Source organism: Capricornis sumatraensis, chromosome 5 (assembly GCF_032405125.1).
Source record: "Capricornis sumatraensis isolate serow.1 chromosome 5, serow.2, whole genome shotgun sequence".
Classification (NCBI taxonomy): domain Eukaryota; kingdom Metazoa; phylum Chordata; class Mammalia; order Artiodactyla; family Bovidae; genus Capricornis; species Capricornis sumatraensis.
In genome coordinates, this window is record NC_091073.1 from 103,967,495 (window position 1) to 103,995,207 (window position 27,713).

Genomic DNA, 27,713 nt, shown 5'->3' on the forward strand with positions numbered 1-27,713 from the left:
CTTTCAGCATCAGTCCTTCCAGTGAATATTCAGGACTGATTTCCTTTAGGATGGACTGGTTTGATCCTCTTGCAGTCCAAGGGACTCTCAAAAGTCTTCTCCAACAGCACAGTTCAAAAGCATCAATTCTTTGGCGCTCAGCTTTCTTCACAGTCAACTCTCACATCCATACATGACCACTGGAAAAACCATAGCCTTGACTAGACAGACCTTTGTTGGTGAAGTAATGTCTCTGTCTAGGTTTGTCATTGCCTTTCTTCCAAGGAGCAAGCGTCTTAATTTCATGGCTGCAGTCACCATCTGCAGTGATTTTGGAGCCCAAGAAAATAAAATCTGTGACTATTTCCATTGTTTCTCCATCTATTTCCCATGCTTTACCCTCCCTTTATTACCACCCCGTCTCTCCCCTTCCCTTCACAGCCAACTCTGCATTTCCTCGTTTCCATCTTACTCCTCAAACTACTGAAATTTGGCTTCTTTTCAGGTCACTTGACCAAATTGTTCTTGCCTAGACCACCAGTAACCTCCATATCGTCAAATCTAATGGATACATTTTTGTCCTTACTTTGCCTGGTCATTCAACAACTGTAAACCATATGGACCACTTTCTTCCTTTGGGTAGCATGACACTAGATTTTCCTCTTCTCTGTCTGATACTGTTTTATTCTCTCTTTTCTAGTCTAATTTAAATGTTCTTCTAAAAAATTATTTACTTGTTTATTATTTGGCTGTGTCAGGTCTTGGTTGCAGCACGGGGCATCTCTCATTGCAGTGCCTGTACTCTTGAGCTGTGGTGTGTGGGTTCATTGCTCTGAGGCATGTGGGATATTAGTTGCCCAACCAGAGACAGAACCTGTCCCCTGCATTGCAAGGCAGAATAATAATCACTGGACCAACAGGGAAGTCCCTAAATGTTTGTGCTTAATGTTTATGCCCCTGATCTCCTTGCTCTGTGTGTTCTCCCTGAGTGATCTCCGTCACTCTTAGGGCTTCAGTTTCCATATGCAAGTCACTCGGACTAGCTGTCATCTACTTTGTGGGGCCCAGTGCAAAAGGCAAATGTAGGGCCACTCGTTCACTGACAGCAGGACATTAAAACCCACATGAGGCCCTTGTGAGCCTGGTGGCCTGGGGGTGGCACAGGTGGCCACCCCGACTCCACATCTGTGTCTTTAGCTTAAAAATGGCTCTTGAAATTCAGGGACGTGTCCACCCGGACATGTCCACTTCTCTATCAGCATTTCCTCATCTTTACCCTTGTGTAGGTCAAGGGCAGCTCTGTTTCCCCAGCTGCTGAAGCCCCAACTCTAAAAATGAGTCCAGGGCTTCCCCTCTCTCAGGCTTTTCCTAATCCGACCTCAGAAGCTCACTCAGATCGGGCCATTTCTCCTCCCACTGTTATCCAGGCCACCATCAGCTCTGTCCTGGGCACTGGCAGCCGCAGCCTGGATTGTCTTCCTGCCTTTTCCTTCCCAAATTCCATTGTCCATTTTTAAAATCCAGAATGCATTTTCAAAACTGTAAATGTGATCACCTCACTCCCTGCCTATAATTCTTCAAAGGCTTCTCTCAGCTTTTTCGGATGAAGTCCAAGTTCCTTCATGGGCCTTGTGAGGCCCTGTGTGGTCTGCGCATCCACCTCCCTGGCCTCCTTTCGCCCTCTGCCATTGTCTTTATTTTCTCTGCTCTCTTGCCTCTGAACCTCTTAAACTGTTTTGTCTGGAAGATCTCCCTTTGTCTAGTTTACTCCAGCTCAGGCTCCAGGTCTCCGCTTTCACTGCCACCTCTTTGGGGAGGCATTTCCTCCCTCTAGACTGATTCCCCCCACCCGTCCCCGCCACCCTTGCAGAATCCCACCCTTCTCATCACATTTAACTGTAATGACTTGATCATTTCTCTGGCCCTTGGTACAAAAGCTGCTCTGATTCTATATTTTCTGCCATATCCTTAGCATCTGGGTCTGTTCCTGACACATGATGCTTTGTAAATACTTGTTGACCAAGTGGATTACTTACTTGTTGAAGTGCTCCAAGAAGATGAGGCTGGTGGAGGTGCCGATGATGGTGGTCAGGCCCCCGATGGTGGCGGCATAGGAGATGCTCAGAGAGAGGCACTTGCAGATCATTTGGTCGTGCTGGGACTTGTACTTTCTTTTGAGCTCCTGGTTCCTGGAGCTGGGGGTGAGGACTGGTGGCTTTTCCTACCAAAGGAAAGTCAGTGAACTTCTCTAACCCAACTTGGGCTTGTGGCCCACAAAGCATGAAAGACCATTGTGCAGCGGAAATGTTTTGAGCTTGGGTGTCAGATGGGTCCCAGTCCTAGTTCTCCTCTTGACCTGCTAGGGCATCCCTATCTGACCTGTAGCTTCTTCTTCTGTGAAATGGGGAAAATCCAGTTTTCTCTGCCAGGTTGTTGTAAAGAGTAAATAGAAAGTACTTGGAACCCTTCCCGGTATTTAACAAATGGTAAGCTATTAATATTGTTATTTTTGTTGCTATAAATATTAACAATTATGTTTTTTTTTTTTACTTGAATTCCAGTAAAACTGACTGTTCTCCACTTCATGTTTAAGTTCCAAATGGAAGATGGTTATTCTCTGCGGAGTTACAATACAGTCCTGGTTGGGAAATGACTAAAAAATAAGCTTTGCATTATAGAAAGAGTCCAGCTTTCACTGGACAGAGAGTCAAAGTGTGTTTCTCTCCTCCCTTCTTTTTCACTTCTTCCTTCTTGCCTATTGATTTTTCCTCCCCTCTTTCTCCTCCCCCTCAATTTGCATAGAAATCTCAGCCTTGCCCTGGTCTGCTCAGGCCCTGCATGGTCCATGTGATGGCCTTTCAGGGTCAGAGGTTTCTGACCTCTGATCTCAGCTCTGGGCTTAAGAAGCCAGTGCCCCTCTGTCCTGTCAGGTCCATGAGACTAGGAGTAGCCTGGTACAAATGTCACCAGGCCAGGCCATGGGGAGACTGGGGGGCAGAGGCCACCCTGCCACAATTCTCAAAGCCCATAACCTCTGCCCCATCTTCCTACAAGGGCCCAGAAAAGGCTGGAGGCTTCCACATTCTCCTGAAAGAGTCCTTGATTATAAGAGCTGGAGAAGACCTCAGAGAGTCTCTTGTCCAGTGGTTTTCCATGATCCTTCCTCCTAATGAAAACTGACATGGACCTCCAATAGAGGAAACAAATATGGCGCTTAATGGGCATATATCGATGTTTTAACTGAAAGTCTATTTGAATCAAGGTTCTCCTCTTACTAGCTCCAAAGCCTTGGGTACATCTCTCTGCATCTCTGTAAAAATGCAGTTCAAAGTTGCTACTTCATTGAGCCAAGACTAGAGGGCAAATGCATGGCACAGTGCTTGGTATTCAATAAACAGTGGTACTTATTTATGATGAGATGGATGTTACATAATTGAGATGATTTTGATGAACACAAAAACTTGAAATCTAGGGTTATAAGTGAGAGTTGCAGTGTGACGCCAGCTTTCACATCTGTTTTACTTCTGCATTTTTGTTTCAGTGATAAAAGTTCCAGGAAAATCAGGGAACAGAAAAGCAGTTGCCTTAAAAACCTCAGGATACGTTAACACAATATTTGCAGTGGCCCTGAAGCACCTTTGAGGAGTAGTGTGGACACCTCTGATTTAGACTGAGCCTCAGTTTTAAAGCTGACGAGACTGGGGCTCGGGCAGTGGGATAACTTGCTGAAGTCAGCAGTGAGTGGGATGCCTCGTCTCCACGGCACACACAGACCTCACACACAGGTGGCTGAAGTGGCCTGGTGACAGCCCGCCTGCCTGACTCCCTCACAGCTGCGGGAACAGTGCCCCCTGGGAGCTCGAGTGCTTCACGAAGGAAACAGGATCAGGACGTTCCACTCCATTACCTGGGATGGGTGCTGCTTCCTGCCTGGGAGGTTTGCTGTTTCGGCAGAGTTGGTGACTGTGGGCACACCATTCCGGTTCTGTCGAGACAAAGACCATCACACCATCAGGAGGAGGATGTGGGGTCTGGAGAAGCCACTGGATCACCCTGGGGGGGCACCACGCCTGTCTCCCCTCCCTGGGGACTTGGGGAGCAGAGCCAGGGTGAACAGGTGGTAGACAGCCACCCTCACTGTGCCTGCCTCCTTTTCACAGGTTCCTGTCTGACTGGAGCCAAGCTCCCCATATGAAGAGGCTTTTGAAATTTGGAAAAACATGGCTCTGTCCTTAGAGGAGAGCTTGGCTTTCTAGAACTCCATTAGCTCATGAAGAACCCTTCATTTTAACACAGAGAAAATGAAACAGAAAATGCACACAACCAAGTCCACAGTTTGTACTGATCAAGGCCCATCCATTGGGACTGAGGTGAGAAGTGATGTAAAACCAGCCCTAGGGGAGGGGCAAGGCTGAGCAGTGTGTGGGCAACTTGACTTTCACCTTTAAACTGTCCCCTTTTGTAGTAGGATTTTTGTAAATGAACCCCTCCTGAAAGGAGTCCTAAGGGTGAATCCGTGGATGGCTATTGGGTTTCTGTGAGGAAAGGTTAGTTAGCCTGTCCCTTTGTGAAGCTAAGCCCAGAAACCAGGCCTGGGGTTCAGAATTGCCTGAAGCTTCACATGTCCAGGCTCAGGTGAACACCTCTCTGCCCTCACATCTGAGAAGGCCACTGGGCTCTCGACAAGCTGCCAGGCATCTCTGTCTCTGAGTTACCTTTATTTTGTATAATTTTTTTTTTTTTTTTTGGCTGCACCGTGCGGCTTGCAGGATCTCCATTCCCCAAGCAGGGATCAAACCTGCACCCCTTGCAGTGAAAAGGCGGCATCTTAACCACTGGACTGCCAGGGAAGGCCCCATGAGTTATCTTGAGGGTCTTTTAAGTATCTCAAAGCACAGAAGAAACCCAAGGCCATACCTTGTTCTGCATCAGGGAACTGAAGTCTGCGTTCGACGTGCTGGAAGAGAACAAAGAAGGTGGAAAAAATGGCAGTGGCCCAGAATGGCTGAGATGGGGATTCTCCCCACATCGGGGTTTGGTATAAAGGACCCTTCCAGACTTGGCTACGAAGAAGACGAATCTCACCTTTGAGAGATGTGGTAAGGATTTGTGGGGACAAGGGCAGGGTGATGCATTTGAAGGGAACCCGAGACTCCTAATAATAGCTAACATGGAGCTGAGCACTCAAGAATGGATTTCAATCCTCATGACCTTGTTGATCCTCACAGCAGATCTGTGGGCCAGGTACTGTTACCTACATGTACAGGGTAGGAATCTAGGCAGAGGGAGGTTACTAGCTTCCCCGGGCGGCCTGGGTACTAAGTGACGGAGCCAGAGAGGAACATGTCTGCCTTTCTGGAGAGCCTGGGGCCCTGGACTGTGGCCTCACTGGCTGACCATCTAGAAGGAGAAACGTGAGATGCTTCTCTAAGGTGAACAGGAGCAGGGAGGGCCAGGGCCACATGTGGTGAAAGGCACAGGAGAGAGGGGCGAGCTTCTCAGCAGCAGCTGCACCCCCCTAGGGTGGGAGTCGCCGCGAGTGCCAAGTCCCTCCCACCCTTGAGAGAGCTGGAAGAGAGGAAGGTGGGGATGTAACACCAGCCTTACTGACTTCCACTCAGCACTAAAGGCACGCTTCTGGTCTGTCTGAGCTCTGAGGACAGTGGGTCCTGTGAGCTCAGCCACTGGGAAAGCCAGTGAGGTGCTGGACACACATGTAGGACGTGGGGCCCTGCGGTCGTCACCCACCTCCAGGCTCTATCAGGAGCTGGTGGAGCTCAGAGGGAAGCGCTCATTGGAGGGAGTTGTCAGCCTGGGGGGAGTACTGTGATATTTCCCTGTCCTCCTTCCCAAATCGGGTGAGCAGGCTGGTGAGGAGCCCCTCAGAGTGCCATCCTGCCGTCCTCACACCACCACCAACCCTGGCAACCCCCTCCCCAGATGCCGCCCCACCTCCCCAGTGCTGCTGAAAGAGACCAGGGATACCCTGAGCTTCAGCTTTGGAGTTTGGGACGTGTGTTTTCGTCTGGAAAAGAACAAGGGCAAGAGGCCAGGGATCACTGCCCAGGAGGCCAGAGTGAGAAGGGAAAGGACCCCTGCACCAGGAGCAGCTAGTGCTTTCGGTGTCCAGTGGTTCCTGCCGGGGGCAGGCCCACAGGGAAGGTGCTCACCGTGAAAAGGCCCCATCACGGAGGCAGAGGCAACCCCAGATGGAAGGGGCTGGGGAGACATCCACCAGAACACAGAACCAAGGGGCCGAGCAGCTCTCCAAGAGCCCCTCGTGCCTTCGGGCCCTGCGCAGAGGTAGCCTCCAGGGGACACTAAAGACGCTGAAGGGGAATGCGCGATGTGGGAAAGAGTAGGGACCTGAGTCCCCGGGCACTGGCCTCACTCCCCAACACCTCCAGCCAAGACCCGCTGTGCCCCTGTATCTTTCCTGCTCCCTACAGCCCCTGTCCTGACCCTGGAGAAGTCAGAAGTAGCTGAGAGGGTTGGTGAGGGGAGGGGAAGGTAGAGGAAGACTGAGAAAAAGCCAGCTGTCTCCCCCGCTCACGGTCACCTCTCATCCTGCAGACCTGGGCTGACGGGGGTTGAGTGTGAGCGCGAGAGTGTGGGGAGAAGCTTCAAATGAGAGTGAAGTTTTGACACGAGCCTGGACCCGATGGCCAAATATCTGAAAATGAGATTGTTCTAATATCTGGAAGGAGCTGTGGGATTTGCCTGAGACATCATCAAGGGTGGGGAGGGAAGGCCAGGGTATTCTGATCAGCGACAGTTGTGGGAGGAGGGGCCGCCCTCCATCTGTTTCTCCACATAGTGCTGGTCTCGCTCACTGTGGGTTCCCCTTTTTTTTTTTATGAAAAGAGCAAACTGCGCAACGGAGCTCTAGTACAAATCCAGCTTTTAAAATGTCCTATTCATCACAGTCTTCCTTGAAGACCATATATTGATATCAGATGTCCAGAAGAAATCAGCTGTTCATGAATCTGCCTCACATGAGTGTTTGAGACCAGATTTCTCCTTTTCTAAAAAAGCTTGTTTTCATCATCACGTGGCTCTCTCACCAACTGTCCCGTTATCCCCTACTTGCCACTTAATTTTTCCTTGCCGTATGTAACAAGACCAAACCTAGTAAGACCATATCCAATACCTATAAAATACTTTGTGGTTCTTTAAGTGTCTCCAGCGATATCTAATATGCAAGACTTTCTTCATTGATAGATTTTTAAAATATCATTCTCCCAAGAGGGACATCAGTTTAGATGAAATTCTACTTGGGAGATGTATGTACAGTCTGTATGTCCCATCAGGTTCAGCATAGTCTTTCCCCCTCTTCCCTCAGCCCTGTAGTACCCAGTTTTGAAGGGAGTTGCCCTCAGGATCTTGGGCAGAGAGGAAATCAGGGCGGGCGGGGGGTGGTGGTGGTGGTGGTGTGCCAAGCTGTGAGTGTGGCCCGCCCAGCTGAAAGGGCTGTTCCCCAGGCTCTTTCCTGACCTCTGGGATGGACCTGGCGGGGCTCCGTCTGGGAGGAGGGCAGTCATACTCACTCTTCATTGACGAAGATGAGTTCCAGGGGAGGTTGGCTGTTGTTTACATCGAGATCTACAGCCGCAAAGGAAAGCAGAAAGTGAGACATGAAGTCCGGACTTGACCCTGAAGGGCAGGGACTCCAGGCTGGGGCTGGACTAGGGGGACCCGGAGGCATGCAGGCTCCCGCTGGGCCTGGTGCCTGGCCACTCCTCTTCCCTCCGCTCTGAGGATGTGGTGAGACTCAGGGACACAGACAAAAGGCTGGGGTCCTGGGCTAATCCTTGAGCATCTAGGGGCAGGGAGCAGCAGAGGCTGCTGGAAGCAGGGCAGGAAGGAACAGCTGAGAATGGGGGTCACAGGGAGCCTCTGGATGAGCAGGGCTGGAGGTTGGGGGATAAAGGGCAGGGGAGGGGGACATCAGAAGATGAGGGGAGGGAAGCAGGTGAGGGGGGGCGGTGGGAGCAGGTGCCAAGCTGGGCTGTGTCACTGGAGGAGGGGTGGAGTAGCGAGGGGGAGATGAACTCCAGCAAACTGTACTGATGGGCTCGGCCTCTTCGGCGCTGGGGTTGCCAGCCACGAGCTGCTCCTCCTCGGCACTGACCAGCTCCTGCAGCACGGCCTCCACGATGGGCATGACCATGGCGGTGGTGGACGTGTTGGAGAGCCACATGGACAGCAGCGTGGTGCAACACATGAAGCAGAGCAGCAGCCTGGAAGGCAGGGAGGGGCGTGGGGTGGGGGGACAGCCTCACAGCACGCCCACCCCCCCGGGCCCAACCTCTGACCTCACGGGCTCCCTCAGGGCCTCCTACCAGCCCACAGGCCCTGGTGTTTATCCAGAACATTGGGGTTTTATGTCATACGTGGTACTCCCAGGGCTTGGCACAAGAGTAAACATTAAAGATGTAAAGATGTGTTGAATGAATGAAGCACACTTCATGGGCTAGTGTGGCCTTGGCATTCCACGCCCCCCACCCCCACCCCCAAACACACACCACCAGAAAAAGCCCTTACTTAAGCAAAGAGTAGCTTCGGTCATAGGGTCACAGGGCATGGACTTAACTGATTCCTCATCTCTCTGTGGAGAGAGCTTGGTGACATTAGCCTGGTGATGATGTGTGTTTCTCTGTGTGGGTATAAAGGAATTCTTTTTTGGCCCTTGCAGCCAGCAAACCTCTGAATACCTTCACATTCCTTGCTTTGCAGCCACGTCACCGTAGTTATTATCGACCAAGTAGAAATGAATGGATGGAGCTCATGGTTCCGCCCACTACTTGTTCCACTACTAACATGTGGAAAGCTTAGCCCTCAAAGGCCCCAGTGCTCAATTTCACTGTGTCCACTTTTTCAATCTGGTATCTCAAAGAGTTGAGGCTTGGAGAAAGGCTAACGAAGATAACATCCAGGTTCTCCTTGACTTTGAAAACATGCTCTGTGTGTACAGATACAGTTCTCATTTCCATAGGAGAAGTGAACGTAAAGGTGTGGACCGCCTTAGGTGGGATCACTGACTGTGCAGGAGATGAGGGGAGGGACGCATGTAGATGAGGGGGCCCGCATGTCCTATGGATCATGACTGGGTAGGTGCCAGAGCCCCAATGGAGCCTCTGTGTAGGCTGATGGAGACAAGAATTTGTCTGACTTGGACCCTCACCAGCAAACAGAGGGCCCCACGGAGGTGGGAGGTGCGGTGAACCGAGATGAGTGGAAACACAATGGGATAAAAATTCTCGAAGATGGTATTCAGGGGTTTTAAAGAGCTGCAGAGTCCAAATATCATGTGGGGAAGTGCCAAACTGTGTCCAGCAGGTCGAGTGTGGGGTACAATATTAGATTATTATTGAGTTAGGGGGAATTACTCAGGTTATTACTGAGTGAGGGGGTATTACTGAGAATTATGCTGTGAGTTAAAGCTGTGGTTAAGTGGGAGACGGGAACATCTTTTGAATTATAACCTGTATTCATCTAATGACTAATGTTGAAAACGAATACCATATTATTTATTTATGCTCTGTTGGATTCCCAAAGGAGCCAGGGAAAAAGGGTTGCAAGAAAGTTGTAAGCTAGAAGGAGGTGAGGACAGTATTCCAAAGGGAAGGGCAGGGTTATTATCCAGCAGAGTGGGAGTGAGTTCACACAACACCTTCAGTCCTGACCTCCTACACATTCCCAAGTGCCCCTCCTGACAGCAAAGAGAGGAGACAGCTGAGGGACTGCAGATCAGGTCAGACACCACGTTTGACAGGCCTGTGGTCTGAACCAGTGACAACAAGAGCTGGGGTGGATGGCAGGAAACTGCCACACCTCCTTAAATGACCAAGGAGACACCACTTCCTCATCCAGCCTGTTACCCGATACACCAGGAAAAAGGCTGGGAAACAGTTTACGCTGGTCCATGTTGCTTTATCGAATGAGCCCCTTAGATGCTGTAACCTGCTGTACCAGGAGTCTCGGTTACTTGGGTTACTTAGATTGTGACAATAAGTAAGTAAGTAAGTGAAGTCGCTCAGTCATGTCCGACTCTTTGCGACCCCATGGACTGTAGCCTACCAGGCTTCTCCGTCCATGGGATTCTCCAGGCAAGAATACTGGAGTGGGTTACCATTTCCTTCTCCAGGGGATCTTCCCGACCCAGGGGTTGAACCCGGGTCTCCCGCATTGGAGGCAGATGCTTTACCTTCTGAGCCACCAGGGAAGATTGTGACAATAAAGGACACTAAAGTCTCCATTCCATGGTCACAGTCCCTCTCCCTGGAGGGGGAGGAGGGAGCCTCGTGGCCCTGGTGTCCTCCCATCCCTTTTGGTAGAAAACCTCAAGTGGACATCCCTCTGACTGTCCGGGGGGCCCACTGGGAGCTGGGGAGATGTGCTAAGTGTGACTTACATGCCCGGCTTGGCTCCAGCCATCAGGACCATGCGCAGAGCAATGCGCTTGTGCAGGTTCCACTTCTCCACGGCCGCCGCCACGCAGATGACGCCCACCAGCAGCAGGGTGGTGTTCTTGAAGTACTCGCCTGCCACCTGCGGAGGCCAGGGTGGGTCACCCCTGCCCGACCCGGGGCCCAGCCCCCGTCCGACTAAACTCACTGTCAACTACAGGCTGGCAAGCAAGAAGCAGGGAGATGAGGTTTATTGAAATAGCTAGCTATGGTGTATATTACATATGTGGGCTTCCCTGCTGGCTCAGTGGTAAAGAATCCACCTGCCAATGCAGGAGACTGGGGTTTGATCCCCGGAGTCGGGAAGAACCCCTGGAAGAGGAAATGACAGCCCACTTCAGTATTCTTGCCTGAAGAATTCCATGGACAGAGGAGCCTGGTGGGCTACAGTCTCTGGGTCACAGAAGAGTCAGATATGACTTAGCAGCTAAACAACAACAACATTACATATATATATTCTTCCTTGGCCGGGTCTGTGCTGCTTTGCTGTTAAGTTGCCAAGTCGTGTTGAACTCTTTGTGACCCCATGGACCACAGCACGCCAGGCCTCCCTGTCCTTCGCTATCTCCTGGAATTTGCTCAAGTTCATGTCCAGTGAGTCAGTGATGCTGTCTAACCAGCTCATCCTCTGCTGCCCTCTCCTTTTGCCTTCAATCTCTCCCAGCATCAGGGGCTTTTCCAGTGAGTTGGCTTAGCACATTACAAAGATTATTTCATTTAATCCTGCCAATAACTCTATAGGGTAAACAGTCTTCTCCATTTTTTAAGAGATATAAAAAACACCCATTATGAATATGATTTCAAAAAATAAACATTAACAATTCTATCCTGTGAGTGAAGTGAAAGTCACTCAGTTGTGTCCTACTCTTTACGACCATATGGACTATACAGTCCATGGAATTCTCCAGGCCAGAATACTGCCTATCCCTTCTCCAGGGGATCTTCCCAACCCAGGGATCGAACCCAGGTCTCCTCACTGAAGGTTGATTCTTTGCCAGCTGATCCACAAGGGAAGCCCAGGAATACTGGAGTGGGTAGCCTATCCCTTCTCCAGCAGATCTTCCTGACCCAGGAATCAAACCGGGGTCTCCTGCAATGCAGGCAGATTCTTTACCAACTGAGTTATGTCCTTAAAAATTATGAAAATAACCCTGGGTCTGTCCACTAATCTTATTTTCTTTAGCTTTTTATAAAACTATATTCATTTTCTTATTAGAAAAACACCTGTTCACTATGGAAAACTTTAAAATATAGAAAACTTAAATATAAAATTACCCTCAATCTTACTACTGTTAATACTGTGATATATTTTCTTCAATTTTTAATGTCTATATAGATAGATAATTGGATTTATATAGTATGTGCTGGCTTTTATCCTCCATTTTTTCATTTGACATTGTACTTTGATCATTTTCTTTTGAGACTTAAATTCACTGGAAAAATCCATGCTCCTGGCAGCATGAAGTACTATAGAATTTACTTAGCCATTTTCCTTTTGTTGAATATTTAAATTGATTTCTTTTCTTTCTTTCTTTGCTACAATGGAACAAAGAATAATTTTCTGCTTTAATCATTAAGCTTATATTAATGTGATTATTTCCTTACGATAGAGTTCTTGAAGGTGTCTTTATAACTTGCCAAATAATTACAAAGTTCCAAAGGGTCCCAAAATGATAATAGTGCAAGGAATGTCCTACACTGTATCCATTTTTGTTTGTTTCTGAACCATTTGAAGGTTACATACATTTTTGGCCCTAAGTATTTCAGTGTTTATTTCCTAAGATTAGGGGTTTTCTCTCAAACAACCGGAGTACCAGTTGCAGCTTCTCTTTGCATTTTAATAATGAGAAAATTGAGACCGAGTCCTGTTCAAAGATGTTTCCTATGTTTGGGGTCCAGGACCATCTCTTCATTGATTCCCCTCCCTTGGAATATTCTCTTCTTATTTGATGAGACTTCAAAGCCAGTTCAGGCCTGGTGCCCCCCAGAAAACCTTCTGTGTGCCTCTAGCCTCTGGCTCCAGAACATTCCTTGTGGGTCCTATTAACTCCATACACATCACAGAGCACACAGGGCAATGCTCAAATCGTTGCTTCATGCTTGCACTGTTTATTTATCTTTTTATGTGTACCTCGCTTGTCTCTTCAGAGAAGGCAATGACAAGGTACTCCAGTATTCTTGCCTGGAAAATCCCATGGACGGAGGAGCCTGGTAGGTTGCAGTCCATGGGGTCGCTAAGAGTCGGACACGACTGAGTGACTTCACTTTCACTTTTCATTTTCATGCATTGGAGAAGGAAATGGCAACCCACTCCAATGTTCTTGCCTGGAGAATCCTAGGGACGGGGGAGCCTGGTGGGCTGCTGTCTATGGGGTCACACAGAGTTGGACACGACTGAAGTGACTTAGCAGCAGCAGTCAGTTAATTCTCTTAACTGAATTCTAGGCTGCAAAAGGCCAAAGAACATGTTTCTATAACTCTTAACACCTAATAGGATAAATTGCAAAAGTAGACACTCAGTAAATACTGAGTCACATACAAGAGAGTTGTTCCCAACAATGGGACCATGATATAAACTGAAAGGGAAAGATATAGAAAAGTTAAACTCCTAACTTAGAAACCCTCTTAAAGTGAGAAAACAATAACACTTCTGACTGCAAGAAAAATCAAAACTGAACAGGGAAGGAAATGCAGATATAGTCAATTCTGTGATGTTTGAAGTAGATGGAATTTACATAACCATAGTGTTGAAATTTGATTATTGAATTATATGCCTGTACTGAGAGATGGAGGAGAATTGGGTGATGTAAGAGTACAAAATCCTCATTGACTATAATCAGAAGACAACTGATAATGTCTAAAAGTGATAACAATTAATATGTGCGTGTTAAGTCGCTTCAGTCGTGTCCAACTCTTTGCGATCCTGTGGACTGTAGCCCACCAGGTTCCTCTGTCCATGGGATTCTTCAGACAAGAATACTGCAATGGGTTGCTATGCCTTCCTCCAGGGGATCTTCCCAACCCAGGGATCAAACCCACCTCTTTTATGTCTCCTGCTTTGGCAGGCAGGTTCTTTACCATTAGCGCCACCTGGGAAGCTACAATTAAAATAGGAAAGTCATATAGGACTGTGGCACTTAATACCAGAAGAAGCAATTAGGAAAGTTAAGTTTTTGGCTCTGGGTGGGGGGAGGTCTGTGGAAGAGACAGCTATTTTTTTATTATGATCTTTTTCAATATTATTTGATTTTTTAACCCTGCTAGGAGCACTTTGGTAAGATAAGAGCTGCTCCAGAAGGCAGCCTGCTCCATTTCCCTCTTCTCTCTTGTTCCCCCACGGAGATTTCCTTGTGTCTGACTGATGAGTTCTGTGCTGCAGAAGGACCATCTTTCCTCTCTGACCATTTGCTGGAAGAAAAGCCCTGTGCTTCTGGTTAACCCAGCCCTCGTGGACACTGTCACTAATTCTCCTGGAGGAGGGAGAAGCTCTGCTGGGCTTGTGACTCGGCAGGAGCGTGCCCTCTGGGAGGGGCAGGGAGTGCTTGGACCCTGACGGTGGGTGGAGGTGCTGCCCCCTCGCGGGAGGTGGGAGCACTGCGGGGAAGGCCAGGGGCTGCTGAACTGGACCTTTCTCACGGCCCGCTCATGGTCCCAGGCAGCTGAGAGGCAGCTTGATGGTGGAATCAGCGTTTCCCTTTCCTCTGTTGATCAAGGAGGGAGACCTGCAGAAGGTCTGAGACACCGCTAGACCTGGGCGATTGTCCCCCACTGGCCCCATGACTCATGGCCCTCTGTGAAGCTTCTAAAGACTCAGTGCTCCCAGGGTTACTTTCCGAGAGGACCGACTGACAGACAGCCTTTCGGTTTTCTGCCTCTTTGGCACAAATCCTAATAGAACTCCAGCTTGTGATGGCCTTGCAGGAGGCTCAGAGCCTGCACAATCGGTGGGGCTACTTTCTCTGGGTTCCTCTCAAAAGGGAGGAGAAAGGAATCAACCCGTGTAGAGTGCCTTCTGCATACCAGGAATGTTGTATTTTGCGTTCGCTTTCTCATTTACGGTGAGGAAACAGACCCAAAGAGGTTAGGGAAGAGGTTCCAGGGTCCCCGATGTGAGGGGTGGAGTCGAGATATCAATCCAGGTCCCTCTGAATCTAAAGCTACCATGCGACATGCCTTTCATGGCAGCCAACTGGAAACCACTCATCTAATTCAACCCCAGGGGAAATTCTTGGTCCCCCAGACAGCATGGGCCAGCCCACATTCCTTATCTTTATTCACAATCACAGTCCTGACGCTGGCCCCAAATACCTGGGCCTGGTCCAATGGCAGCCCCAGGCTCAGCTTTAGCGGGATAGCTGTTAGTTGTTTAGAAAACAACTCTGCTGTTTTCTCATGTGGTGTTCGGTGGGCTCAGGTCTGTTCAGACATCCCCCTCCCCACTGTGAGTGATGCCACGTGCTTGGTGACTTAGCCTGGGTGTGGTCTGTGATTACGAGATAGTGCGTCAAGTGGGGAAGAGCGAGGGCTCTCGAGTCAGCCAGGACTTGGCTGTGTGACCCTGGGCAAGTTATTCAACCTCTCTGGGCTTCATTTCTCTCATCTAAAAAAATAAATGAGGACTCTATGACTCCCAGTCTTTGGTAAAGCTGTTGTGAAGATGAAATGGCACGTGCAAACCAGCTAGCCTGGCCCGCCCCCTTGACAGCTGGGGTTCCTGGTGGTTCTCCTGTTACTTGGTGGGCCCACAGTCCAGGTCTGTGGACACTGGCACACAGAGAAGGCTGAGGCACAATAAATAAAACCCTGTTAGGTGGTGGCGTCAATTAGTTTTCTAGCCCGCTGATTTTTCTTTTACAATAAAACCTTGGTTATTCAGAACCCCTCTGGGAGTTCCAGGATTCTTAAGGATTAATCATTTTCTAAAATGTGTTGCATCCTCACATTTGCCATGAGCCTTCCTTTCCCCACTATCTAATTCCCAAGACTAATATTCTGTGAGTTGGGAAACTAGATAACGGAAATCGTCAGAACTATTTGCAAAGAAAAATTAATTCTAAGATGAGAGCTCCTCCTATGGCTAGAGTGCGTGGATTCGTGACATTTACGTTGGCAGTGTTACTGCCTTACTGCTTTTCTGCTCTGTGGTTTTTCTCGGTGTGCCAAAACCCTGGGCTTGGAGAGCAGAGGCATTTCCAGATAGTGTTTAAGAAGAGATGGGCTCAAAGAGACGGCTTTGAAAAGGTGGAGCAGAGGATAGCAAGCTCAGGTTCTGGAGTTAAGATGACCTGGGTTCAAATGCCTGCACCCACAGATGGTCTGGGACCAAACATTGAACCCAGATACCCTCATCACTCTGTGTAGTAATACCCAACACTTTGAAACCATCATATGTGTGCCTTAAGTAAAATGATGCAGGAAAGGCCTGGCATATAGGAAGTCCTCAGAAAAGGCCCATTATTATTGTTAAATGAAGGAAAAAGATGAAATGCTTCAAGATGAGATTCAGGGTCAGGAATCAGGTATGCCAGCATGACCATGTGGAGGAAGAAATGAAATAAGAAGGAGCAAGGTGGATTTCAAAGAAAAAGATTCTTCCAAACTTTCTTAAGTGAAGGGTGAGGACATCTCTAGAGTTTTCTAACCCAGCCTGGACTGAGAGGCACAAAGACCTAAGTGGTGAGCAGTGCAGTCTCTTAATAAACTAGTTTATTGTTAGTGAATTGCAGGTGACATCTCTTAGTGATGAGCTTTTAAAAACATCACTCTCTTTGGTCTTGGGATTATTTATCGCTCTCTAGATATGTCAGGTTTTAATTGTTTTTAGAAAGTTGTTGCTGTTGTTTTTTAATAGGAAGAGGGCAGTTGTGGCTTTAATCATAGAAGTCTGAGGAGAACAGAAATCTGGATGTTGATCTTGGTTCGGTGCTTTTCTCACTAAGAACATCATCAAGGGCATCGTCAGGAAGAAAGACAGAGATGGACCAACCAATCATTCGTGAAGATGAGCTGGGCACTCTGATGCGCACTTTCTCACTCAGAAAGCTTTTAACATCCTCACAACTCCCCATGAGGCAGGTACTTCTATTGTTCTGATTTTCCAGGTGAGTAAAATGGTTACAGTTTAGAGAGGTTACAGGGAAAGAAAAGAATGTTGCCCATTCCAGTTCTATAAGGATCAAGCCCTTAGCTCCTGCAGTCATGCACCCTGAGGGGAATGCAGGATGGAGAAAAACAGGAAGCCTCTGTACTTTGGGTATTGGCCCTAAATAGTTAAGATGGGTATCTAAGGAATCATTTCAATGGCTCCAGATTCTTATATCTTCTCATAAATAGAAAAGCACTAAAATCATTAACTGGAGATGTCTGTTGTGATTAGCAGTAGTCTTCTGATGTTTGACTACATGTTTTTTTTTTTTTTTTCCCCAGAAAAATAAATTCATATATTTCCTGGCTCCTGCCTCAGCTCTTTGGAGTAGTTCCTCAGTAACCCAGGCTGTCTCCCAGGCCATAGTCCTCAGTAAGGTACCCAAATAAAACTTAACTTGCAACTTTTATTTCAGCCAACACACAATTTGCTCAAGACTAGGTAGTGACAACACTGGATTCAAACTCAGATCTTCCTTGCTCCCATCTTGGACCCTGACCCTGCCATGTTGCCACTGTCCCTGCTTATGGTGGTGACAGCCAGAGCCTGGCCAGATGTGTGGATCTGACTGTGTTCTGACACGGGCATGGGTGGCATTGCACGGGTACTGTCAGAAATGCAGCTGCTCAGCACCCTGCTGTTGGCTGCACACACCCAGGCTCTCCTTGCAGGTCGGCTGGGGGTGAGCCTTGTCACATATCGGGAAGGTGGCAGTCCCCCAGAAGATTGGTGGTGGTCGCTGGAGATGGGCCTATATTGAGGCTCTTTTGGTTCATCTGAACAATTTGCAGTGAGTCCAGGATGGAAGCCTGGGCAGGTCCCCCTCAGCACTGAGCTAAGCCCATCAGAGCTGGAGACTTCACGGCATCATCCCAACCACCTCCCTGGCAAAGAAGCTATGTCCAGTGTAGTTGCCTCTCTGCCCTTCCCTGGGGGCAGGAATGCTGATTCTACTGGTTAAGTCTGTGCAAGCTCAGACACCCTCCTAACCACCTGTCTGTATTCCCTGAGGACAGAGGTGTGCAAACTACTCGCTGCCCCTGAAACCTCAGGGGCTGCTGTGGGAATGGGGTGGCCACAAGCTGTTGCAGCAGGCCCAGGCAGCCAGGGCTCTGAGCCCTCATGACCAATCAGAGTAGGACTTCCTCTTCCATCAGTTTCATATATTGATTCTCCTAAGATTTAGTTTCAAAAAAGGTTTCGTTACTTTAAAAAAACATGCTTTGCAAACCTTACCCTGCTGCTGCTGCTGCTAAGTCACTTCAGTTGTGTCCGACTCTGTGCGACCCCATAGACGGCAGCCTACCTGGATCCCCCGTCCCTGGGATTCTCCAGACAAGAATACCGGAGTGGGTTGCCATTTCCTTCTCCAATGCATGAAAGTGAAAAGTGAAAGTGAAGTTGCTCAGTCGTGTCCGACTCTTCGCGATCCCATGGACTGCAGCCTATGAGGCTCCTCTGCCAATGGGATTTTCCAGGCAAGAGTACTGGAGTGGGTTGCCATTGCCTTCTCCGAAACCCTACCCTAGGGAAGGCTAAAGCAGAGAGACCCAGATGGATGCTGACCTGGCCGGAAGTCAGCCCAACACCTGCAGAGCTTAGAAGTGCTGACTTACCAGGTGCCCCTAGTTTCTGCTGTTGCTGTGGAAACACTGGCTTGGCCTCAAAGGGCTGCAAGATCTGTAGGTTCCTGGGTTTTGGGCCCCCCTTGTGGCCTGGGCATGGGCTCAGCTCTGGGCTGTGTCTGAATGGCTGTGGGTGATGGGCATCTGATAAACAGATGCTCAGTTTATCCTCACAGGCTTGTATATGTTGAGGGGGAGGGAATAGGGTGGGAGGTCAAGGGGGCGGGGTGTCAGCCTCTATAGTAAGCAGAGGCCAGAAAGGCAGAGTAGAGAGTGGCATATGAAATGCCCCCATATTTAAACAGTCAGGGTCTGGGCACCAGTCAGGAATTGGTGGGTCAGAAAGATCAGAAGCCAATAGGGAAGCAGATTCAGGATATCAGACTCTAGCATCACTTGGCTGTAGAGGCTGTTTTGTTTTTACAGCTGGAGCTGCCTTGCCTCTTCTCTGGCCCTGGCAGGAGCTAGAATCTAAATGGGAGTTGCTAGAGGCCTGCAGTGTAGGCCACTGAGAAAGCAGAGGGCGTGTGTGTGTGTGTGTCTGTGTGTGTGTGTCTGTATGTCTGTGTGTGTGTGTGTGTGTGCATGCACACGCACGTGCACATGTGTTTGGTGGGTAGATAGAGAGCAGGTGTAATCACTACCAGAAATAGTTTCTGACCCTGGGCACTCCTGAGACTCTTTCCAAGCCTCAGTATTCAAACTATGCCATTTAGTTCCCCAGAGCACCCCTGGGCCCCCATCTCTATGCCATTCTCCTATAAACAGTGACTCTCAGCTCACTTGATTGACACAGGTACTGTTCTCGGCTACAGTAATACATTAGAAGGGCTTAAAGGACTTTCAAGGCAGATATGATGATAGTAACAAGAGTCACAGTGCAAGCAAAGCAAGCAAAAACATGCCTAAAAACAAATCTGAAATACAGAACTGAGCTCTGGGCACCAGCAAAGGGGAGCAGTGGCTGGGTGCTTATAAGCTTGAGAGAGTCCTAAAGTCAGAGGGCCCTTAGAGCCCAGGCCCTCCCCCAGGGAATGGCGTCTACCTCTAATGTCCCTGATTCAGTCAGCCAGCTTGTGCCTCTGGGGACAGGAACAACAGGAGCACGTGGGGTCCCCACTTCAGAGTCTCCCCTCTCAAAGAGGGGAATCTCCCTTATGCCGCTTTGCCTCTGGTTCTGGTTTGGCCCCTCTGAGCTTGGTGTGTTGGGCTGCACAAGCCAGGAATCATGCCCTTCTCGAGGCCTCTCTTCCTTTCTCGTGTGACTCAGCTAGATTTTAGACAGCTCGGGAACCCACCTCTGAATGAGCAACTTACCCAGAATTTACTGCCCTGGACAGCGAACATAACATTCACTTATAGAGGATTAAGAGATAGGCTCCTCTGACCACAGGATTTCCCAGGCAGGAATACTGAAGTGGGTTGCCATTTCCCTCCTCCATGGTTTTTCCTGACCCAGGGATCAAACCAGGGTCTCCTGCACTGCAAGCGGATTCTTTACCGACTGTGCCACCAGGGAAGCCCATTAAGAGGCACAGTGCGTGTAAAGAACCTCTGCATTTTGGCAGCCACCTTGGATGGAAAGCTTACACCGAGGCTGTACTCAGCTGAAAGCCAAGGGTCTTTTTCACACAAACTGCTGACACTCATCCTTATTAAACTTCATTTTGCCAGTCCCAGTCCATTGCCTCTTCCTGGCAGCATTGATTCTGTCACTGTACATTAGCTGGTCCATCCAGCTTTGCGTCATCTGCAATCCCAGTAATATGCCTTTCATATTTTCATTTGTGTTCTTTCTCCAGCACGATGCCAACATGTTATGAAAGATCCTTTAAGTGCAGCTGTTCAACCAGTACTCAAGCTACTCAACCGTGCTATTATCCAGCCCACGTGGGCTCCTCTGATTGAGAAATTTTTATCCCTGGAAATACTGAAGGCTCCAAAGAAAAAGTTAATTTATGTTCAGCAACTTCTGTTTAAAAGACCAGGGAAATTGTAAAGCTTTATGGAAAGACTTCAGTCAAAAAGCAGTCAGTATACATTTTGGGCACTTGATAATCAAGGGTAAAATTCACTTATCTAGAACATTCTCTCATGGGAAATTGTGTAAATCCTCTGCAATGCCAATAATAGTGGCATACTGCATAGAGTCTTCTGTGTTACTCCATGTGGTTTTTACTTGCTCTCTACTAGACTAGAATAGAAACTTCTCAAGGTCAGGAGCCATTTCTGTCTCTTTTCAGCACCTGAGTTCAGCTGAGAGAGGACAATCTAAGCTTTGCACAGTGACCTCTTAACCTGCAGACTGACAATCCATCACTGTAAAATTTAGCCACTTATATGCACACATCCAGCCCCAGTGGGAAACCCAAAGCATTAGCTATGAGATTCAAGAAGGCAAAAATATATTTCGTTTTCATTTTTTGTCACCTGCAAGGTATCTGTAACATCCCACAGTGCACACAGTAAGTACAGCACTCAGAAAAAATATTTTTCTGAATGTTGACTGAATAACCCAAGAGACAGAAGCCACAGATTCAGGGTCACACTGATCCTATTCGCTCGCCTTCCTTCACATGGAGAGTACACTCCTGACACACACCATCAGGAACACTGCAGTGGAGAAACATTAACTGAGGCTGGTGTGAGAGTGGACCGGATGAAAAAGACATCGTAAATCCTAGAAGGGCTGAAGCTGGGTGGAGAGAGGACATAGAAGGTGTGCAGCTGGGTGGAGAGACGATACGTCTACGGCAAGGTTTTAATCTGATGTTCTCCTGTACCATTTAAGGGACAGATGAACCCATTTGCACAGATGAACCTATTTGCAGGGCAGGAGTAGAGACACATGTAGAGAATGGACATTTGGGCACAGTGAGGGAAGAGAGTATAGCATTAACGTATATACACTGCCATGTGTACAGGAGATAGCCAGTGGGAAGCTACTGCAAACCACAGGGAACTCAGCGTGGTGCCCTGTGACGACCTGGAGGGGTGGGAGGGAGGTTCAAGGGGGAGGAGATATATATATACACACATATATGTTGTTATTTGCATCCATTGGAGTTGTTGTACAGCAGAAACTAACTCAACGTTGTAAGGCAATTATACTCCAACTAAAAAACTCAAAGGACAAAGATATCAGGGCGGTCCCAAAGGAAGGGACCAACACATTTAGTGTTGGAAAGGTTTTGGAAAGGCTTCATCCAGCAGGGTAACTGCCTAGGATTTTAAAAGCTTAAAGGATTGGAGAGAACTTTCTGAGGTGGAAGGGTGGCCTGAGTCCTGGCAAGGGGCTGGGAAAGCACAGGTGGGTTTAGGGAGTGACAAATGGATGCTGTATCTGAAGAGCGGGGTTCCTGTAGACCCCCATCTCATTTTTCCCAGAAAGCTAAAGCACGTGCTGGTATAGGAGATAAGTCAACGGCTGAGGAATAGATATGTTCTCTGTCTGGAAAGTCAACAGGCTCACACAGGGTTATCACCCATGTCCTGTACCCAATTGGCATTTCCTTTAATCTGAGTTTAAAAGGCTAGCTAAACAGATTATATTTGGTCTAAACTGCACCCTGGAGCCCAGCTGTTAAATATCATCACCAACCAAAGCCACTTTATCAGGCCAATGGGGTAGAATTTTTCACCTCAAATGATAAAATTGGCTCCCTGGCTCTTCCAGTGTTTTCCATCTCTAGCTCCAGCAATAACAACACCTAATCTCTCCCCAGACAGTCTTCTTTTTCTCCTTACAAAGTGCCATTGCCTTTGAAAACAACTGCCTCCCTAGACTCCTTATGGGTTGAGCCTTCCTACCAGTGTGGTGGGCAGACCCTAGGATGAACTGTTGCCTAGCAACATCCCTAGTGTGTGGAGGGGCTGATTGGCCCACCAGTCTGTAAAATCCTGCTGCAGGAAGCCCTTGGAGAAATAGAGACATCATCTGCTTTAAGGGTGAAGCATGCTGTTGGCTTTTGGGCTGCCTGTAGTGAAATACAAAGATATTAGTTTTTAAATGAATAGTTAGCTCACTTTTAAAATGTTACTTAAGCTTCAATTCTTTCTGTAACTTTTTCTCTGCTCTCTACTTTCACCTTCCGACACACTGGCTTTTTTTTTTTTTATTCATTGGCTTTTGCTGTCACAATTTTGAAGAGAAACCTGCCAGACAAGTTCATACTTCTCTCTTAAGAAAAGTAATACTGATGTTTGTTCTTTTATGCATGCATATAGACGTGAACTACCTCCTCTCTTTCCACAAAGGAAGGGGGGCAATTGGAGAGACTGGCTAGTGCTTCAGGTCCCAGCCGAGTTTTATGTGGGTCCCAGGATACTGGCGTTAGACCCATTTCAGGAATCAAAGCACTGCTGAGCGTTTGGGGGATTGTATCCTTTTTGGAGAGTCTGAAGCTGTTACAACTACTAAATGCCAACCAACCAACAAACTAATGTACTAACCATCCCTAAACCAAAATGTCGCAAACCAAAAAGAGCCAAATAAAAACTGGCCAGTCGAGTCCATCCCATAGCAGGACATGTTAGTTTGTAGTCAGGTACAGCAATTAGTTGCTCTGTTCTGTCTGACTCTTCATGACCCCAGGTACTGTAGCTCACCAGGCTCCCCTGTCCATGGAATTTTTTAGGCAAGGATACTGGAGTGGGTTGCCATTCCTTTCTCCAGGGGATCTTCCTGACCCAGAGATTGAACCCAGGTCTCCTACAGGATGTGACTAACTGCAATTAGAGGGAGCCTAATTTTATCTTTGGACTTTCACAAAAAGTTGTTATTCATGGTTAAGGCATCCTACAGACCCAGGTTCATTATTCCTTCCTCATATCACACAAGTGAAGAGTTATACAGTTCTTAGTAGTAACTCATCATGAAGCTATGTAGTACTTAAAGGGGTATTTTTCTGACCGTACAGTAAGCAAGTACATAGACTGAAATCTAATAGGTATGAGTTTGAATCCAATTCTGCTGTTTCCTACTATGTGATCTTAACTCTGAACATCTTTCCTCATTCTGTAGAATGGAAATATTAAATGTCTGTCTGGTAGAGCTCTTGGGAGTATTAACTAATACAATACTTCTGGGGCTGTGCCTGAGTCTTAGCAGGCATTCAAATAATAGGTCCTTTTCCTCTTTTCTTCTGAGCCTCTGTCCTTAACTAACCTGTACATTCAATCTTCTTCAGAAACCCTAAGGAGGGACCAGGTGTTATAACGAGATAGTCCAAATGGAACCAGGTGTTAATGAATGAGGACCGTTCTTCATCTTGCTCTTGGTGTCTGGCTGTGATATTCTTCTTTCCTATTTGTGGGAGGCTTAACTGTTTTCCTTCAAATTTGGCACCACTCTGGGCTTCCTGTTGACAATTTCTATCAGAATGCCAGAGAGAGTGAACAGAGGGCAGACTCTAGGTAGACAGCAGTCAAGGAAAGAATATGCAGTAATCCTGAGTTGGGGAAGAAGAGGGGGACATGTTTTTTAGAGGAACTGAATGAAGACATTGTCAGGCCTCAGGGACACATGGTAAGTTTCTCTGTCGGCAAGCATTTATTGAGCCCCTGCTACACAGAGGCTCAACTTTATCATGAGATTCCAAAGACCCGAGACCTGACTCCTCTTTTGAGTGTTTAGAGTCTAAAGGGACAATTGAAAGACAGAGAAAGGAATAAGGAGCAATCTGGTTGAATGTGCCAATCACATGGTTCCTAAAGGTTTTCAGGTTGAAGGAGCATTTGGATCCAAAAGGCTTCCTGAAAGTGGCAGTTCAAGGGAGATGCAGGTCATGGGTTGAAGGAAAGGGATCCAGAAGAGCAGGTGCAAAGGCTTAGTGCTAATGGGCTGGTCCAGAGGGTGAAAGAAGCCCCTCCTCAACGCTCTGTGAATCTCCCTTCACCTCCAGCCCTCTCTCACTGGCCCGGCAGGGACCAGGCAGGGGCCACCAGTGGTCTAACCTCGCTGGATCGCAGGACTCCGAAGAACGGGTAGAGGAAGGCAGGCACCAGGGCTGCAGCTCCAAGAGGCACTGCCTCGGACACCCAGTACACGGCGGTCACGATCAACACATAAGCACATGAGGCCTCCTGGAAGGGGAGGAAAGTGGGTGGTTAGAGACAGCGTTGCCACCGAGAATCCAAAAGAGAGCCGGGGCAGAGGCAGCGGTCACACAGACGTCAACACGGGCGCTGGCACACAGCCCTGGGGGTGGGTGCAAAGCTGGACTTGGCAGAGGAGTTTGCTGGATTGTTGTTGTTTAGTCACTAAGTCATGTCTGATTCTTTGTGACCCCATGGACTGTAGCCCTCCAGCCCCCTCTGTCCATGAGATTTCCCAGGCAAGAATACTGGAGTGGGTTGCCATTTTTTCCTCCAGAGGATCTTTCCGACTCAGGGACGGAACCCGCATCTCCTGCACTGTCAGGTGGATTCTTTACCAGTGAGCCTCCAGGGAAGCAGTCTGGGGGGCAAGTGCCATCATATTATGGTGGGTGAAGGTATGGCTGCTCCTTGGGGAGATTGATGTCTGGCACATGGTTTGCATGGGTTTGCGACAGGGAGGCCCCTGGACAGTCATGCTATCACAGCTCTATTGGTCCCTGAAACTGAGCAGGATAGGGACAGAAATTAACTGCAGTGTCCAGATCCAAGATCGTATATCATAAAGGTATGTCGTATATCATAAAGGAGTTCATACGGAATATTTTGGTGTCAAGTTGATCAGATGCTAGAAGTTCTTAGGGGTGGCTGAAGGCAGAGATCGATTTGTGTAACTGGTTCACATGTGAATTCTGAAACTGGGCCGTTTGAAGCTGGATCACTCCTGGCTGGGGGGTGAGGGTGGGGCTGGGAACTGTCCTGTGCCTTGTAAACCCTTTAGCAGCACCCTTGGCCTCCGCCCACTAGATGTCAGCAGCACCTCCCCAGTTGTGACAACCAAAAATGTGTGTGTGTGCTCAGTAGCACACCAGGCTCCTGTGTCCATGGGATGTTCCAGGCAAGAATACTGGAGTGGGTCGCCATGCCCTCCCCCAGGAGATCCTCCTGACCCCGACTGAACCTGCGTCTCCTGCATTGCAGGTGGACTCTTTACTGCTGAGCCACCAGGGAAACCCAAAAATGCCTCTGGACATTCCAGATGTCCCTTGGCAGTGGGAGAAGGGGGGAATTGTCCTTGTTGAGAACCAGTGCCCTAACCAGTCTGGGACTTTATTCTGCTTGACTGATACACATGGAAACATCCTCCTGACAAAAGGGAATAAGACTGCTCTCTGCCTGGAAGGGAGGGCCTGGAAATTCACCAGGGTTTTTCCCAGCCCACCTGCTTTGTTATTTGAACAGCCTTGGGGTGCACAGAATAATAATAATAATAATAATAATAATAATAATAATAAAGTATAATATTCTTATAAAAAAAAATTAGAGCTCCAGTGAGGCTGGTAGCCAGTAATGGTTCTGATTAATAGTGGTGGGAAAGGTTTCTGTCTAAACGCCTTAACCATGGACTCTGGAGGGCCCTGAGTAGAAGATCCAAGCAGGCTGTGGATTCCTCTGTTTATACCTAGTTCTAAACCATCTGGGCTCAGGTCTGACCTCCCCTGAGGCTGGCTGGCGATCAAGGAACCTGATAAACCTTGTTCTGTTTATCTCTCCCTTGGGTTCAGAACAAGTGTCCTCAGACTCTTACACAAAAGTTACAAAAGGTCGCTGTGATCAGTGAGGGGCGTCAGGGGAGATTAATCCAGCCTGGCTGGATGGGACCTTGCTCCCTCCTGATATGCATGGATTAGAGGGCTGGGGTTTGAGAAATGGGAACTGGGCCCAGCAATTGTTGACTGGGGCTCCCACTGAGGTTTCCTCTGGGAACAGAATTCAGAAAGAAGTTAAAACTTTTGGAAGTGCTGATAAGACAACACAACTAATACTGGCGGGGGCGGGGGAAGAAAAGGCTCCCTTTGAAAAAGATTGCAACTTAGAGACATGCTCCCTTGATTGCAGAAATAAAAATACCTAAAGGGGTTCAAAGTTCTTCAGCCCACCTGAGCTCACTCATTCCCATTTCCTTTCTGGGAAAGAAACGGAATGGCAGGTGTTGATTCTAGTTGATGAAAAGGAGATAGAATGTCTTTCTCTCTCTGAGAAGCCCTTATTCCTCCTGAAGAAACTTCAGTTCTTATGCCTTCATCATTACAGGTCCAGGAATGAAGCAGGGGGTGCGGGGGCGGGGCGGCACGCAGAGAGAGAAAGCATGCGAGAGTGCCATTTCCTTCTACCACTCACCATTTTGGTTTGAATTAGGAGAATTTAGATAAGCCAAGGTAAACTTTTTGACTGTAACTACAGTTAGGAATTAGAACAGGTTACTGGAGGAAGTGAGCAAGCCACCTTCATTCAGCAGTATTAAGAACAGGATAAACTGCCATCTTTTTTTTTCTTTTTTAAGCTGTGTCTCACGGCACGTGGGATCTTACTTCCCCAACCAGAGATCAAACATGTGCCCCCCTGCATTGGAATCAAGGAGTCTTAATCACTGGACCATGAGGGAAGTTTCTCCTGCCATCAATTTTTAAAAATAGCTTTTTGTTTTTATTTTCTATGTATTTTTATATTCATATTCACGAGCTTTTTCTCCTTTTGCACTCAGTCACCCAGTCGTGTCCGACTCTTTGCTACCCCGTGGACTGTAGCCCACCAGGCTCCTCCGTCCATGGGATTCTCCAGGCAAGAATACTGGAGTTGTCACATCCTCCTCCAGGGGATCTTCCGGACCCAGGGAATCTTCCGGACCCAGGGATTGAGCCCATGTCTCCTGCAGTGGCAGGCGGGTTCTTTACCACTAGTGCCGTCCTGCCCGGCTTCAGTGTCCCAGTGGGATAAAAGTTATATCCAACTCCCAGACTAAATTCTCAAAAGCCCTTGCAATCATTTATGACACCAAATAACCAGACCTCAAGCTCTCCTGCCATCATTTTTATCTGAACTTTCCTTAGAGTTTTCTAACTTTCATTAGAAGAATGGGTAAAGGACCACCTTCAGATAACCTTTCCATTTCACACTCAGTTCACTCATGGAATTCACATAAATTTCCTTTTGCTTCTTCTCAACCATTTCAAAATTTAGCAAGAAAGCTTATATGCGATAACCCAGAACACTCTGTGTGTCCCTGCATCTGGTCTGGGGTCCAGCAGGTTACTCAGTCCGTGTTGGGTGAACTGAACTGGGCTTCTCTGCTGGCTAGCAGGTCTCTCTTATCTGCTGAAGAAAATGTTCTGGAAGCCCCCAGCCCCTTATCACTGCCCCTGGTCAGCAAGTATGTATTGGTATGTATTCACGCAGTGCCTTTAAGAGATAGTGTTGTCAGTTCTTCTTGGCTCCTGTTAACAAACAAGGGAGTGAGTTCAAAAGTGGCATCTCCCCACAGCAGATGCTTCCTGACTCTGCTGCCAACTGGTGCTTGCATCTGCTCCTGTCCCCACAGCTCGACCACCTCGATGAAAC

At 48.1% G+C, this 27,713-nt stretch overlaps 1 protein-coding gene across 1 annotated transcript in view; it reads right to left on the minus strand.

Moving 5' to 3' along the window:
• Nucleotides 1-27,713, minus strand: part of SLC13A4 (solute carrier family 13 member 4) — a 41,717-nt gene that overhangs the window by 11,116 nt on the left and 2,888 nt on the right. The window contains exons 2-8 of the mRNA XM_068973026.1: nucleotides 24,174-24,302; nucleotides 10,394-10,530; nucleotides 8,047-8,219; nucleotides 7,527-7,581; nucleotides 4,897-4,936; nucleotides 3,887-3,964; nucleotides 2,016-2,200 (exon numbers count right to left, since the gene is read on the minus strand). Of these exons, the coding sequence (XP_068829127.1) occupies nucleotides 2,016-2,200; nucleotides 3,887-3,964; nucleotides 4,897-4,936; nucleotides 7,527-7,581; nucleotides 8,047-8,219; nucleotides 10,394-10,530; nucleotides 24,174-24,302 (797 nt within the window). The remainder of the gene's footprint in view (nucleotides 1-2,015; nucleotides 2,201-3,886; nucleotides 3,965-4,896; nucleotides 4,937-7,526; nucleotides 7,582-8,046; nucleotides 8,220-10,393; nucleotides 10,531-24,173; nucleotides 24,303-27,713) is intronic.